The sequence below is a fragment of the Rhinoderma darwinii genome, chromosome 8, assembly GCF_050947455.1.
Source record: "Rhinoderma darwinii isolate aRhiDar2 chromosome 8, aRhiDar2.hap1, whole genome shotgun sequence".
In the NCBI taxonomy this organism is placed as follows: Eukaryota; Metazoa; Chordata; class Amphibia; order Anura; family Rhinodermatidae; genus Rhinoderma; species Rhinoderma darwinii.
This window is the reverse complement of record NC_134694.1, coordinates 19290248-19306835: the sequence shown is the minus strand read 5'-3', so window position 1 is coordinate 19306835 and position 16588 is coordinate 19290248. Positions and strand designations below refer to the sequence as shown.

The window sequence follows — 16588 nt, the reverse complement described above, 5'->3', positions numbered from 1 at the left end:
AGTCTGGTGGGCCAGGTCGACAATGATTTTTGCCATATTTTATAACGACTATAAAAAGATTGGAATTGCTGGTACTCAGGTTGCATGTGGGCTATAATGTACTGTAGGTGTTCCCACTTCATTGTAGGAGTGCCTGACACTATTCCACTACTTGTACTATTCCAACTAGACACAAAAAGTCACAGGGACATGACTAATGGAGTAACATACACAGGACTGAAGACAGAGAGAAGAGTGAGTGAGAAGGGAGAGAAGAGCAGGGAAGCGTCCGTAGGTTCACTAGGCACCAAAAAATTACCTGCATGACTTCCATAACTGACTATACCCAGTGACTGTAAGAAGAGCAGATCTGGGGCACATACTTCTGCTCTAACTTCTGCTCTAACTGAAATAGTGTGCAAATGAAGAGAACATTAACATGTGTGAGACTAACTAGGTTTTGTTCAAACTAAATTCAATTTTCGAACTATATACCATCTACCTATATGTTACTATGTAACAAATACTTTCATTTCTTTGCATTATAGCGCTTATTCTTGAAGTGTGTATTTCATGCCAAGTTGGATCAATACTATTGTTCATAAAATATATTCCACAAGTGACTATGCCTGGGCAATTTGCACTAAAGGAACTTAGAATATATTGCATAGTTTTCCTAATATTACATGCGTTTCAAAGAAACCTGCTGCAGGCAGCAAGTTATAGAGCAGGAGGAGTTGAGGAGATTGATACAGTATATGGTCTTGTGGGAAATTATTCAATATAACTAGGAATTTATTGACTTAAAAACCCGCTAACTCTGGGATTATGAGTCCAGAGGGCAGTCCTTTCATTGAATGACTCCACCCACTAGACTCATAAATCCACTGTTTCATTTGCTTTCTTAGTGTCACCTTGGCTTTTGCTCTGTGAGTGTGCACCCATTATTCCTAAATATTAAATATGAGTCAATTCAGAATGAATCATTTAATCTGTATCGGCAAAAAGCACAAATTCCAGTTTAGCATTAGGTTGAGCATCTTAAACTGTATAACTACAATATGACAAAGATTTAAAAGTTGCACATATGAAATTTATTACGTAGATAAATAAAACACTATGAAGGGATGGGGGAAGACAAAATTAAAGGTGGAGAAGATCCCATTTTGAGATTTCTCTAATCTTCAATCATTTACACTCTTTACTCTTCGCTTTCCTTCTGCAAGTGAAAAAAAGAAAAATATATTAAACTCACATAGCTTTTGAAAATATGTCACATAAAGTAATAGATAATAAAATATTACCTTTCCACCGATGTCACGGCTCTTGACTCTCAGCTTATTCACTTGGGACTCAGCAATGTCGGCTCTCTCCTCAGCCTCTTCAAGCTCATGCTGAACCTTCCTGAAGCGGCCCAAGTGAGAATTGGCTTGTTCCTCCTAAAAACGTCAGTGCACAATAATCAAAGATTAATGCTATTTTTTTGTTAACACACAACTTCAAGTAAAATTTCTACAGCTAGGTTTTACTTACGGATTCCTCAGCCTGTCTCTTGTAGGCCTTAACCTTCAGCTGCAGTTTGTCAACCAGATCCTGGAGTCTGAGAATATTCTTTCTGTCTTCCTCAGTCTGCAAACATAACATTCATTATTGTAATTGTAAAATTCAGGTTTATATAGTAAAACCATTGGTCATAGAAATCGTAGATGATGTACAAGTATCTTCTTTTTTTACCTGGTAGCTCAGTTCCTTCACTCTCCTCTCATATTTGCGAACACCTTTGACTGCTTCAACTCCACGTTTCTGTTCATTTTCCAGCTCATTTTCCAGTTCACGCACCTGTGGAAAAGATTGTTATAAACTATAGCTTTTTCTTTGCATAATTGTATTACCAAATAATCTATACTGTAAAATGATGTGTACCCTTGATTCCAGTTTCTGGAGCTGCTTCTTGCCACCCTTCATTGCCAGCTGTTCAGCTTCATCCAGACGATGCTGCAGGTCCTTCACTGTCTGTTCAAGGTTCTTCTTCATTCTTTCCAAGTGAGCACTAGTGTCCTGCTCCTTCTTCAGTTCTTCTGCCATAAGAGCGGCCTTAAGAACAATAAAGCAGCAATGAGGTTGGGATCAAATAAAAATATCTACGCCAGTAGCATAAAAGAGCAGACTTACATCGGTGATGGCCTTCTTGGCTTTTTCTTCAGCATTTCTTGATTCCTGAACAGATTCCTCTACTTCATTCTGGAGCTGAGCAATGTCGCTTTCCAGCTTCTTCTTGCTGTTGATCAGGCTGGTGTTCTAATGTAGAAAATATATTTTCTTAATATTGCACATGATCTATATGAATGTTTTTGTTTTTTGTTCTTGCAGCTCAGCAGAAGACCTTACCTGAGAGTGCAGGAGTTGAAGACGTTCACTGGCATCCAGAAGTTCCTGTTCTGCCATCTTGCGAGATCTCTCAGTCTGTTCCAGAGCTGCCCTGGACTCCTCAATTTCAGCTTGTTGCAAATTGTTTCTACGTTCAATGACGGCAACCTGTTCCTTCAGATCTTCCTGTCCTCTTACGGCATCATCCAGATGCAGTTGGGCATCCTGTGGGAAAAATGCCAGAATTTAAAACCAACTGTGCAATTTTTATTTTACTATTTTACTAGTACATAGGGTGGGAAGACAAAGACATTGACAGTATAATATTCAAATGTTAAGGTGGGAGGAATGACACACATTGGAGGGTGGCAATATAGGGAATATATAAATAAGTAGAGATCCGGTATTAAGGATTGTGTTTTATATACCTTATATTGTACTTGCACATTTCTGAGTTGTTTCTGTGCCTCTGCAGCTTGGCGGTTGGCATGGCTGAGTTGGATCTCAAGTTCATTCAAGTCTCCTTCCATCTTCTTCTTCAGTCTCAGAGCATCATTTCTGCTTCTGATTTCAGAGTCCAATGTGCTCTGCATGGTGTCGATGGCCCTCTGGCTGTTTCTCTTAAGCTGGTCAATTTCTTCATCCTTCTCTGCAATCTTCCTGTCCACTTCTGATTTAATCTGGTTAAGCTCAAGCTGGACACGCAGGATCTTGGCCTCCTCATGTTCCAATGATCCCTTTAAAAGTGAATCAAGAAAAATGTTTATGCAAATAAATATATATTACATACTTAAATATATATATTATATACATAATATATCTTAATAAGTTAAGGACGGTATAGAAGGTGTAAAAGTTTTAGCAATATACCTCGGCTTCCTCCAGAGCAGCCTGCAGATCACCCTTTTCCTGCTCAACCTGTTTTTTGGCCTTCTCTAATTCATTGACAGATTTTCCAGTCTCACCAATCTGTTCAGTCAGATCTGAGATCTCCTCTAAAAAAAGGAGAAGAAATACATGTTAACATTACAAATTATGAACCGAATATATAAAAAGTCAAAGTATTGATCATAGCTAAGTCTTCTTGTCAATAAATCTAATATTTTATCCATTTTACAACACTGATTTACAAATCTAAGAAGTCAACTGTTTAGGCAAGAAAAAATAAGATAAATTGTTATGAAATAAACATACGTTGCAAGTTCTTGTTTTCGCGTTTCAAGGTCTCAACTTGTTCCAGGGCTTCTTCGTAAGCGTTCTTCAACTTGAAGATTTCAGTGCTCAAGCTGCGGGCTTCTTTCTGGGCAGCCTCAAGCTCAGCCTGTCCCTCTTCATACTTCTGTTTCCATTCAACCAGGACCTTTACAGATTAATTAAAACATATCCCATAAATATATATATATCTGCCTAGGAGTCAGCTGTGTTTTAATATTTCAGTGGTGAGCTGGCAAATCTACCTTATCAAAGTTCCTCTGCTTCTTGTCAAGAGCAGCTGCTGCACCGTTTGCTCTCTCCACATCAACCATGAGGTCCTCCACTTCAGCCTGCAGCCTCTGCTTGGTCTTTTCCAAAGAGCCACACTTGGAGTTTACAGCTTCTACCTGTTCTTCAGCATCCTGTAGGCGCTGAGCCAGCTTCTTCCTGCAAGTACATAGAACAAATATATCGTTGAAATATATTTTTTTCTAGAAATGTATTCTAAAAGTGTAGTGATCAGTTTTATTGTGTTGGAACTTACTTGGCATCTTCCAGCTCCTCTGTGCGCTGAATGGCATCTGTTTCATATTTGGTCCTCCATTGGGCAACCTCACCATTTGCTTTGGACAAAGCACGTTGGAGTTCAGCCTTGGCTTCTTGTTCTTCTTCATATTGCTCACGGAGCAAGTCGTTGTCGTGGCGAGCAGATTGAAGGGCATGAGCAAGGGCATTCTTAGCCTAAAATATATAGAGAGATGTTGTTTGTTAAAACAAAACTAATCTTCTCAAACTTTTACAGCTGGACCTGAATCAGCTTTATATGAATACCTTTGATTCCTCCTCAAGTTGTCTCTTGAGCTCCTCCACCTGCTGAGTGAATCCCTGCTTTCCTCGGGAAAGCTGAGAGATCAGCGCTTCCTTCTCCTCAAGTTGACGAGACAGCTCACCTAGAATTATGGAAAGAGCAGATGTCCCACTTTTAAAATATTTAATTTGTTTTAGAGCTGTGTCTTCAGAGTCTATTGGCAATGGACTATTAATGGTTTATATACCGTTTTTTATTATTGTTGTTAGCAATAATTTATTTTTGTACTTTTCCTTTATTCTATTTTTTTTTTTACACTTTATTTTTGCAGTCAGAGCTGGGAGATAAGGTGGGACCATACAAAGTAAGTGACATTGAATGCTTTGTGTCTCAGAAAATATTTATAGAAAGGTATAGAGTCATGAGAGGTAATTTTTCAGTTTTTGTGTAGTTACTTTAGCTGATATAGATAATATTTACTGTTAAATAGAAACACGATAACATTCACGATAACATCCATTGATGACTACACTGAAAATATTACATCCATCGTGTTTATTTTCTACAAAATTATAGTACTATGATATGAATGTGTTAATTTACCATTCTCTGTCTGGAAACGTGCTCTTTGGGTTGTGAGGTCATTAATCAAACGCTGATGTTCATCATCCTTAGACTTTACTTCACTGAGTTGGTCCTCAACTACACGGTTGACCTTCTCAAGGTTGGCCTACAAAAACAAATATTAATTTGAGTTTTTTCACAATTTAAGGATAATCATGGAAAATGCATCAAGGACATGGCATTACCTTAGATTTAGAGACGCTCTCCAGGTTGCTGGCAAGGTCATCAACTTCCATTTTCAGCTCGCTCTTTTCTTTCTCCAGTTTTTGCTTCACACGTTGTAGGTTATCAATCTGTTCCCCAAGCTCAGCAACACTGTCGGCATGCTTCTTGCGCAGGGCAGCAGCTGTGGCTTCATGCTGAAGGGTGGATTCTTCCAGATCACGTCTGACTTTCTGGAATTCGGCTTCACGCTTCTTATTCAGCTCAATCTGGGAAGATGTTGCACCTCCAGCCTCTTCAAGTCTTTCGCTTATTTCTTCAAGTTCTCTAGAAAGATCAGCTCTCTGCTTTTCAACCTTGGCACGAGCTGCACGCTCAGCTTCAATTTCTTCTTCAAGTTCTTCAATACGAGCCTAGACAACAGCAGTTGGTTGGTGTATTACATTTAATACAATTTAGAGTACATGTTATTATGACATGAATTTGTCTTCCAAGGCTTTACCTGCAGTTCTTTGATCTTTTTCTGCAGTTGTGACCCCAGGGATTGTTCATCCTCTACTTTACTTTGCAGCTGGCTTATTTCAAAGTCTTTCCTATAAAGGACAAATATTATGCATGATAAATATCAGCATTATGAAAACATCTTTGTTAAAGGTGTAAACTACTAAGTACATACTTTTTAAGTTTTTCCTCAGTTTGTTGTTTGTCATTTTCAAGATCCATGACTGTTTCCTGGGACAGTTTGAGGTCACCTTCAAGCTTTCTCTTAGATCTTTCAAAATCAAGACGAAGTTTCTTCTCTTGTTCAAGAGAACCTTCCAGCTAAATGGATAGAAAATATGTAACTTTTTCCTTATAAAATAAGAATGATCCAAATGCACTAGTATCTAAATACTCACATCATCTACTTGCTGCTCTAGCTTTGTCTTGGCTTTTGTCAAAGAGCTAACTTTATCTTCCTCAGCCTGAAGGTCATCAAGAGTTTGTTGGTGAGCTTCTTGGAGAGCCTTCTTCTCCTTGGAGACTTTAGAGATATTTTCATCAAGAGTTGCCAATTCTTCTGTAAGGTTTTTAACCTATACATAAAAGAGTAAGTTGAGCTAAAAGAAACACTTTTTAATGTACATTAAAAAGAAAACTATTCTCATTGTTGACTATACCTTGTTTTCTGTGGCATGCTTTTCCTTTTCAACTTTAGCCAGGGTAAGTTCCAAATCATCAATGTCTTTCTTCAGCTCAGAGCATTCATCCTCTAATTTCCTCTTTTTGGCAGTCAGTTCAGCGTTGCTTTCTTCTTCATCTTCAAGTCTCTCATTGATCTCCTTAATCTTTGACTCCAACTGGATCTTATTCTTGATGAGTCCTTCACATCTTTCCTCAGAATCAACCAGAGTCTCAGATTCCTACAAAAAAAAAAAAAAAATGCATATAAGCCAAATGTTTATTATACAATAAACTGATATAAGGATATTTTAATATATGCAAATCTGTTTACCGATTGGACTTGGAGAAGTAAGTCATTCTTTTCTTGTACCAGTGAAACCAGTTTTTCTTCTACTTCCTTCCTCTTGGCTTCTGACTTAACCAGAGCTTCTTTTGTCTTCTCAAACTCCTCTTTCATGTTTGCCATCTCTTTTTCTGTCTCGGCACTCTGCAGAAGAGGCTTGATCTTGAAGTACAGCTTCATCCATGGCCAGTGTTTGACATTCATGAAGGATCTGACATTGTACTGGATGATAAATATAGCTTCCCTGTTTGAAGAAATGGATATAGTTTTAGATTTTCCAACAACGCAATTGGTAGGATTCAAATGTATAATTGAAAAGAAAAATACCTTCTCTCCATCATCTTCTTAAACTCAATTCTCATCAAGAAACCTCTGCAAAGAGCCTGAGTATTAGTGATCAGTTGTGCCAACTTTTCATCTCTCATCTCTTCCAGGGTACCCAGGAGACCAGCTTTGAAGAACACCTTCAGCAATAAAAAAGAAATGAGCATTTAAGTTCTAATAAGAGCAAAAGGCAGATTTACCAAAATGTCTGACAGCAATGAACTATATACCTTAGTGTGTCCAAATTTGTATTGAGTGTGGTCAACGTCAATGGAGCCCAAGAGTTTCTCAGCCGCCTTCTTGCTGTCAATGAACTGCCCATCAGGAATAGCACTGGCATTCAGTACCTTGTAACTAGCAAACAAAAGTAAAAGGGAAAAACAGGTCAATATCAATGTTTTCAGTAGTTCTAATCCATAATATATGATATAACTAAAGTATTATTTTTTCTAATTAGTGAAATCATTGTGTATAGAGCTGTTCTGGAATGAGAAAAAGAAAATTACCGTTGCTTAAAGTCAGCGTAGAGGATTCTGCTTGGGAATCCCTTTCTGCAAATCCTAATACCTTCCAAAACACCGTTACATCTCAACTGGTGGATGATCAAATGGTTGTCCATGATACCTGAAAGAATACAATTCATATGATCAACAATACTTCTCAATTTTAATGTTCTTAAACAGTTAAAGGGAACCTGTTACCAGCATTTCACCTATCGAACTCTCCTCACCCCTCACGGGCCATTTCTGTCAAGCGTTCATTGCCGTTATCCCCTCTCCTAAACCTCTTGCGACCGTAAATAACAGTCTGGAAACATTTTGCAGAGTTATTTTATGGTATTAATCCGTCAGCCTCGTTCGTTCGTTCGTTCGTTCGTTCGTTCGTTCGTTCGTTCGTTCCTCTTCTTATGCCAGCCCACCACCAAAAACTGGCCCGCCCTGAATGCTAAAATCTCATTTTAAATAGCGCGCATGCACCTTTCATGTATGGTCCGATACCCTTCCCTGCTTCATCCAGGCCTCAAATCTATTTAATGCGCATGGGCCACTATGGTGTCTCGTTGTGCGCACGCACCAGAACATCGATGCGCAAGTGCAGGATTTCGTGTGTGCTGGGGGGAGGTGAGGAGCTCTCAATCAAAAGTAAGGAGGCGGGGTTAACTCGGAAAGGCTTTTGGAATGAAGATATGACTCTTTTATGCTCATTAGCATACGGTGTGGGAACACCAAAAAATGGAACACGTACAAAGCCTACTTAACAGATAATTATAGGTTACATCAAAATTATTTTTCACCCACTCCCACCAGATATTGATGGTTTAATAGGTGAAATGCTGGTGACAGGTTCCCTTTAAATAGAAATGCCTATATCATTACCTGGGGTCTTGGTCTCATTAGGGATCAGACAACGTACAAAGTGAGGATGGGTGCTTCTCAGAGTGGACATCAGCTTGTTCAAGTTTTCCTGAAGCAGACACAAAATAATATACAATTAATTGAATTGAGAATTCTGCTGAACATCTTATGTTACATTACACAAGGAAGTCATGGAATTACATATCCATATAATGTTGTAATTACTATTAGTTATACGGACCCTGAACAGTGCAGACACAGTCTGGAAAGAGGATCCCTTCTTCTTCTTCTTTCCTCCTTTGCCACTGGCTTCAGCTACATGACAGAAAATAAAAATATTAATGACCATCTTTATCATACAGACCACATTCTCTTTTCTCTCAATACAAAGTCTCAATATAAAGGAAGAATGTACCACTCACCTTCAGGATTATTAATGCTGGAATACAGGTAGGCCAGCAGTTTAACAGAGGATTTCTGGTAGAGCTGGATAACAGATTCGTTCAGTGGATCCTTATTCTTGTCGAGCCAGCCAGAGATGTTGTAATCCACAGTACCAGCATAATGCACCAGAGAGAAGTGAGCTTCAGCCTTTCCTTTGCCAGGCTTGGGCTTCTCAAAGTTCTTGCACTTGCCAAGATGCTGTTCATAAAGCTTGCTCGTGAAGGATGTGTCAGTGGCTTTGGGGAACATGCACTCCTCTTCAAGGATGGAGAAAATACCCATGGGCTGAAAGCGCAAATAAAAAGGGTGTTTATTTTCTGAATAAAATTTAGATATTTAATAAAGACCAATAAAAATCTGTTTATGGGAGCTTACCTTCTCAATGAGCTCAATGCAGGCAGCCAGATCCATACCAAAGTCAATGAACTCCCAGTCAATACCTTCCTTCTTGTATTCTTCTTGTTCCAGGACGAACATGTGATGGTTGAAGAACTGCTGCAGTTTCTCATTGGTGAAGTTGATGCAGAGCTGTTCCAAGCTGTTGAACTGTAATTGATAGAAGTCATATGAGAAGATGCAGTCTGGTTGGCTTTTTTGGACTCATAAGGATGGAATAGGTGGAACACTTACATCAAAGATTTCAAATCCAGCAATATCCAGCACACCAATGAAGAATTGTCTTGGCTGCTTGGTGTCCATCTGTTGGTTGATACGAGTGACCATCCACAAGAACAATTTCTCAAAGACGGACTTACTGAGGGCACCAACGGCGTTGTTGACCTGAGGAGGAAAATACAACAGTGTTCACAGCGAGTGGTTTTAGAATTTGTTTAACTCTTTCTTACATTTTCTTCTTAATGTACCTGGGGCACGGTCTGTCCCTTGGTGACAAATTCATTTCCGACCTTTACTCTTGGGTAGCACAAAGCCTTTAGCAAGTCAGCAGAGTTCAAGCCCATCAAATATCCAAGTTTATCAGCAACTGAATTTAGTGTACATTGCACCATGTTATTGTTAGTGGAGGGTAAAAGAGAACAATTCACAGCTATCTTATTGCATAATGAAAAGAATTGCTAACCTTCAGTGCCATCTGGCTCAGCCTGTTCCTCCCTCTGTTTCTGCTTGAACTTCATGTTACTATGGTGCATGACCGCACCAGTCATTTTGTAGATGCCAAGCTTCTCATCTTGATTGAATCCCAGGATGTCAATAGCAGTCTATTAGAAAATAACAGTATGATAGTAGTGAAGCATTGACATGATTGACCATTCTTAATCAGACATTTGGCAATAATCTTTTCTTTAGAGTACCAGGTACTTACATCTGTGGCTATCAATTCCTCCTCATCATCAATACTCTTCACAACAATTTCACCCTGGCTGATCCAAGGGTAGTCATATGGGTTGGTGGTGACGAGAAGCATTTCTAAATACAACAAGAACATGATCCAATATGTGAACATGATGCATTTGCTATATGAACATTATATTAGTATTTCATTGACTAGACCTGTGGATCACAGCACTTTCTTATTGGATTAAAGAACATTTAGGATCTACTCATTGCACTGTAATCTGTTCAAAATCCTATAAATTCAGTTCAGGTCACTTTTGAAAAGTAAACATACCGACAATCTCTGGTTTCTTGTTTGTCAAGATCTGGTAGAAGATGTGGTAGCTTCTTTCAGCTGAGAGCTGGCATGTGACTCTGGACTTTTCCAGCAGATCTGTAGTTGTATATAGAATGGGTCATTTAAACACATGTCATAAACCACAATAAGTCAAAGAAGCATAAGGGATTAATTTCTTACATGTTTCAATATCAGCAGAAGACAGTTTTCCGGTGGTTCCGAAGTGGATTCTGATAAATTTACCCTAAACAAGACACAGGTCTGAGTTTAAAGCTTATGAATTATTTTGATAAGATTTCATACATTATGTGTATAGATTTATACTTACAAAACGAGAGGAGTTATCATTTCTCACGGTCTTGGCATTACCGAAGGCTTCTAGCAGAGGGTTAGCCTGGATAATTTGATCTTCCAGTGTTCCCTTTAGGATGTAAAAATATATTAGTTTAGTTTCTTCAGGTTTCATCACTATGGTTAATCCTTGATATAGTTTATGAGTAGAAATGTTCGGTTCTCATCAGTTACAAATAGTTTGTAGACCACAAAGTAGAGGCTATAGAACCATTATATTATGTTGGGCCCCCACCGATCATATACTGATGACGGTATCCTGTGGATAGGTCATCAGTATGAAAAACCATCCCATGCCCGGTCCACCCCTATAATATTTACCTTGTTGCTGGCAGCGGCTTGTTCCTTCTTCTTTCCGGAATCTCCAATTGCTGCAATTGTTGCAAAGTACTGGATGACACGCTTGGTGTTTACAGTCTTTCCGGCACCAGATTCTCCACTGGAGGTAAAGGGGAGATCAAATACACCATGAATATATAGAACTCAAAGACATTGTTTATCTGAGAAATATATAGATGAAATTACTTACGTAATTAGGACAGACTGATTTTCACGATCTGCCAAAATGAAATGAACAGGTTATTAACATATATTCCTGTGAAACTATCGTTTAATAAGTGAATGTTTGAAAGTAAAGTCTGTACCTGTTGACATGGCCTGATAGGCGTTATCAGAGATGGAGAAGATATGTGGTGGGGCCTCCATACGCTTCTTTCCTCTGTAGCCGGCTACCACCCTTGGGTCGTACACTGGCAGCCACTTGTAGGGGTTGACAGTGACACAGAAAAGCCCAGAGTAGGTCTGTAATAGATATAAGCACTTAAGCACTTGGGATGAAAACATTTTATACCATATGAACTAAGTATATTGAGTAGTTGTTATGTCAAAGGTGTTTTGAAGGTCCATAGGGAAAGGACCCAGAGTACCAGAATTAGGGCCAGGTTATGGATATTAGGTAATATTTTATTAGATGCACCGATCTTAAGTTAAACGTATTTGGTAATATTGGGTGATAGCTTTAGAAACCATTTTAAACTAAAAAATAATCAGCGCTTAGACTTTAGCCCAATTAGCCACATAGAAAAGGGGAAGATCATACTGCACACTTTGCTTTAGAAGTTATAATGTATGGATGAAAAAGTGGTCGTTTAATGGCGTTTTGATATTTTGTATTAGAAAATATATTGTAACTTATATTTCAAAAGGGATGGTATTCTGTTGGCATCCAAAGATTCACAGATCAGAACTTTTCAGACTTACGTAGATCATCCAGGCTGCATAACGCTCTTTGAGGTTATAAAGCACAGAAGCCTCATTCAGGTGAGTCATCATGGCCATGTCTTCAATTTTGTCGTACTTAGGAGGATTTTGAGGGTAAACTTGGCTGTCTTTTACAGTTACAGACTGGAAAATAGACAATATGTTTAGTTCTGCACTAGAAAAATACTTAACATGGCATCTGATTTATAAGATATATCATAATAATTACCCTCCCGTCATCAGTCTTCACGGTGATTTTTCCATCTTCCCTAGCGGTCACTAAACCTTTCACGTAGAGCTCCTTTACATCATCTACGAAGCAGGTGTTCTTGGCATCAAAGGGTTTGTTTTGAGCCTCCAGTCTCTCCTTATCTGATTTACGGAGGAACTGTGCGGCATCGCCGAAGACGGCCATTTCACCGTCACCCATGGTTGCTGGTTTCTGCAAAAGTTTAATTGTTTTATATTATTCCATATTATATAATTATTTATATGTAAAATATAAACCAAATCTACAAAGCAATCAGAAATTGAACACTTTATATTTATATCCAACTACTAAGGATTGCAGCCTTAACAAGGGCTATATTTGTTCGATATTTACATTATTGGTTTCTTAGTGTACTCCTCATTCACTAGAGTATTCAGAGTATGACATGGACCTCTGCTGACACAGCATGTTAACCTATGTAGGGATCTATACTGCCATTTTGGGTGCTGTTAGTATGGGGTATTATGCTCTGGTCAGTAATGTGATGTGCCATGTAGGCACACTACAATATCTAGGATGGGGAGACTTTCAGGCAATATTTTCTATATAAAAATATATATATGTATGCTCTTCTCCGAAAAGAAAAGAGGCTTCTATATTGATTGAACTTACTAAGCTGTACTGTTAAGCTGGATATACACATAAGACAGCTTTCAGGTGCAAACTGTTCCGACAGCTATCTCCAACAACGTCCCATAAACATGCACACTCGGCGCTGCTCCGAGCATGCATGTTTAATTCAATACGTAGAGATAGAGACGGCCACGTCCAGCAGCTCTGTCAGTGGCTTATCTCAGTACACAATAAAGGATCGGACATGTTAGAAATTCAATATTCCCAATCCACATTTCCTGAGTTGTTCGTTCTTATATAGAATAGATTGTCTGTGGATGCCCCCAATTTTTATGTGTATGGGTAGCTTTACTCAATAACTCCCCCAGTAGAGGATTTTAAAGTATGACTAGATATATGTTAACATAAAACATTTACTTGTGAACAGATCTATTGCTAGTCGTTGCACCTCATCGAGACACAATAGATTGCTGTGGTAAGCAGTTTATATTTCTATATGTGCACATGGCACCTGATCTTCTATGTGCAGTGAGGCAACACAGGCCATACTAGAGCCATCCACAAGTAAAGCTTCTATGAGTCTTACACTGGCAACTTCCTCCCTACTATGGGACAAAACTCTGTTGTATGTCCCCCAACAATGTGCTTATCTCAATGGGGTCCCCCACACTCAGCTGTTATCTATCGGGGAAGCGGCCGTCAAGTGCTCATTTCCCCTGCAGTGATGCTGCAACATAATTGAAGCTCATGGTGCCTATTGAAATCAATGGGTCATGCATGTAATGCACTGACAAGCCGGATCCTCCAGAAAAGGTCCCTCATCACTATGGGTAACAGAGAGGGGTGCAGTAAGGGAATCCACTCTAATTCATCCATATGAAAAGGGGTGTTTAAATAGACAACCCCTTTAATAAATTTGGACATATCCCTTAGAGTTGAGTAAAAATCACTTAGAATTATTTGGAAATTGTCTTTAAGATTTTGATTTACCATTACTAGATAAACTAGGGCTAGCGTAAATGAAAACTTGACCATAGGTATGGGCAACAGATAAAATTTATACCAAAGCAAAGCATAAAGAACCACGGTGACTAACCTTTTATTGACAAACGATGGAAAAAAAACTTTGGTGATTCCCCCCTCTAGAGAAAAACAAGAAGCAAAGATCAGGAGTAAATTTCATGTTATAAAACAATAAATAAATACAATTAAATAATAAAACTATAAACAAAATATCTTATAGATAACATACATATAAAAGACTTGTCTGCTAGCGCTAACACTATGAGGCTCTTGTACTTGAAAATGAAAAATGTATCTATTATACAATCCAATAACTATATTTTGCATAGGCTGCCTATACTGAGCAAGGTGAACGGTCTGATTTTTTTTTCTCCGTTACAAATATCCAAAACATCCTACCACAAAGACATAGGGCACAGCACTTACCACCAACTGAGATGTGACAAACTGAGGACCCTCTAGCCTGCTTATATAGAGCAGCCCCCTGCCTACTCAGCTTTCTGCAGAAAAGGAAGTGTCTTCAGATTTCCTTAAGTGTGCAACAAGCCCAAATAGTCAGTGCATCACAAGTAAAAATAACCCACATAATGTAACAGGAGGTCTGGATACCCTGCAACTGTTCCCTTCTACAGCATATACATTAAATCTTTAACACATAGGGTCAGGCAAAATATCCATACATGTTATCCCAAACTTTAATAATGTAACAGGGCAGCATAGATGGAATCATACTCATAATCACGTATTTGATGTAGCACAGTATTGCATTGTATTCATTAATATGTGTTATATTATGTTGTGCTTTTTATTTTTTTTACGTTTACCAGCTATTTGTGTATGTTCCAGTTAGGAGACACATAAATGTGCCCCTGTGGGAAAACATTGATGGTGATGCAAATTATGTTGGTATTATATAAATAATAGGAAATAAACTAACATAAATAGCAATTCGCTTAAATAAAAAAGAGTCTTTAAGACACAACCCTGGTCCTTTTGCCATATTAGTGCATATAGATGTCAAAGAGGACAGCCCCCCGCTTCACTTGTACATTGGTAATTGAAATATCTGACTAGCCGTAGCATCTCCAGCAAACTTATCTGCCAGGAAAATGGCATATAATAAGGCTCATGCACACAAATGTATTACGGCTCTATACAAAGGATACATATAATTTATTGTTTTACTTCTCTTAGCTTTTTTTAGGGGGGAATTGAAAAAAAACTGCTAATCCGCCATTGTTTTTTTGCGTTTTAATTTTACGCGGTTTACTATGCAGCGTAAATAACGAGTTACCTGTATTATATCGATACTATTACGGAGATACGAAATATGTATAGGCTGTGCTATGTTTTACTTCTTTTGCACACTAAAAAGTTTTGGCGAATTCCAAGATCCATAAGTTTTGTATCATTCTGTTAATGTAGCCATGTGAGGGCTTGTTTTTTATTGGACGAGATGTAGTTTTCATTGGTACAATTTTGGGATACATAGCACTTAGTGGTTAACTTTTATTATTTTTGGGGGGGGGATGAAAATAAAGCAATTCTATCGTTTTGTTTTTTTTTATACATCGTTCACTATGCATTTTAAATAATGTGTTAACTTTATTGTTCGGGTCAGTATGATTGCGGCGACCATATATGTGTATTTTACACTTTGACAAAATAAAACTACTTTTTATGTGAAAAAAAATTGTTTTATTTTATTGTTTTACTGTGCAGTTTTTTTCTTTGTTTTTAAATAACTTTAACTGTATTTAATTGATTTTTTAGTCTCACTCTGGGACTTCACAATGCGATCATCCAATCATTGATATACTGTGAGTTCGAGAAATATTTGGACAGTGACACAATCTTCATGATTTGGGCTCTGCTGTCACCACATTGGATTTGAAATGAAACAACTGAGATGCAATTGAAGTGTAGACTTTAAGGTTTAATTCAAGGGGTTGAACAAAAATATCCTGTGAAACGTTTAGGAATTGCAACCATTTTTCTACACAGCCTCCTCATTTCAGGGGCTCAAAAGTAATTGGACAAATTAACATTACCATAAATAAAATGTATTTTTTTAAAATACTTTGTCGAGCTGTCTTGAGTTGTTGCTTGTTTGTGGGTCTTTCTGCCTTAAGTTTTGTCTTAAGCAAGTGAAATGCAGCTCGATTGGGTTGAGATGTGGTGATGGACTCGACCATTGCAGAATATTCCACTTATTTGCCTTAAAAAACTCCTGGGTTGCTTTCGCAGTATGTTTTGGGTCTTTGTCCATCTGTACTGTGAAATGACGTCCAATCAGAATTCATCCGGCTGCTTATGTCTTCAGTTACATTATCAACAAACACTAGTGACCCAGTGCCTTTGGCAGCCATGCATGCTAATTCCATCACACTGCCTCCACTCCAGACCTGCTTAATTGATGATGGATTAATGAGGGAATAGCCCATGCAACCCATTAAATAACTTTTGAGATAATTGTCCAGTTACCTTAGGTCCCTTGAAAAAGAGGCAGCTACATAGTAAAGAGCTGTAATGCCTAAACCCTTCAACAAATTAGGATGTGAATACCCTTTAAATTAAAGCTGAGAGTCTGCACTTTAAGCCCATATTGATTATATAACAATATATTCAATGTGTTTTGGTAAACAGCTAAAATGCCAAAACCTGTGTCACTGTCCAAATAATTCTGGACCGAACTGTAATTATTTGGTATACAAAC

The 16588-nt window shown here is 38.2% G+C and overlaps 2 protein-coding genes across 10 annotated transcripts in view; one reads left to right on the top strand and one right to left on the bottom strand.

Annotated features, from left to right (window-relative positions):
* The window catches only part of TEX28 (testis expressed 28), a 210802-nt gene that overhangs the window by 85649 nt on the left and 108565 nt on the right, over positions 1-16588 (top strand). For 8 of the 9 annotated variants that reach the window (XM_075835443.1, XM_075835447.1, XM_075835446.1 and 5 more), the window contains one exon: positions 11951-12065. The exons of the other annotated variant lie outside the window; for it this stretch is intronic. The gene's annotated coding sequence lies outside the window, so the exon portion shown is untranslated. The remainder of the gene's footprint in view (positions 1-11950; positions 12066-16588) is intronic. 9 annotated transcript variants of the gene reach the window in all.
* LOC142659367 (myosin-1-like) lies at positions 1051-12435 on the bottom strand. The gene is made up of 39 exons (XM_075835449.1): positions 12235-12435; positions 12006-12149; positions 11390-11546; positions 11275-11302; positions 11067-11184; positions 10723-10815; positions 10575-10638; positions 10392-10490; positions 10086-10189; positions 9843-9981; positions 9628-9746; positions 9395-9544; positions 9140-9310; positions 8743-9049; positions 8562-8635; positions 8342-8429; positions 7472-7589; positions 7196-7319; positions 6969-7105; positions 6630-6885; positions 6295-6537; positions 6034-6210; positions 5811-5956; positions 5637-5727; positions 5158-5547; positions 4952-5078; positions 4372-4490; positions 4085-4281; positions 3804-3987; positions 3541-3706; positions 3217-3341; positions 2775-3083; positions 2368-2571; positions 2152-2277; positions 1903-2073; positions 1714-1818; positions 1513-1608; positions 1284-1418; positions 1051-1198 (listed from the first exon to the last, which is right to left on the bottom strand). The coding sequence occupies exons 1-39, from the start codon at positions 12433-12435 to the stop codon at positions 1181-1183; spliced, it is 5820 nt and encodes a 1939-aa protein (XP_075691564.1). The 3' UTR covers positions 1051-1180.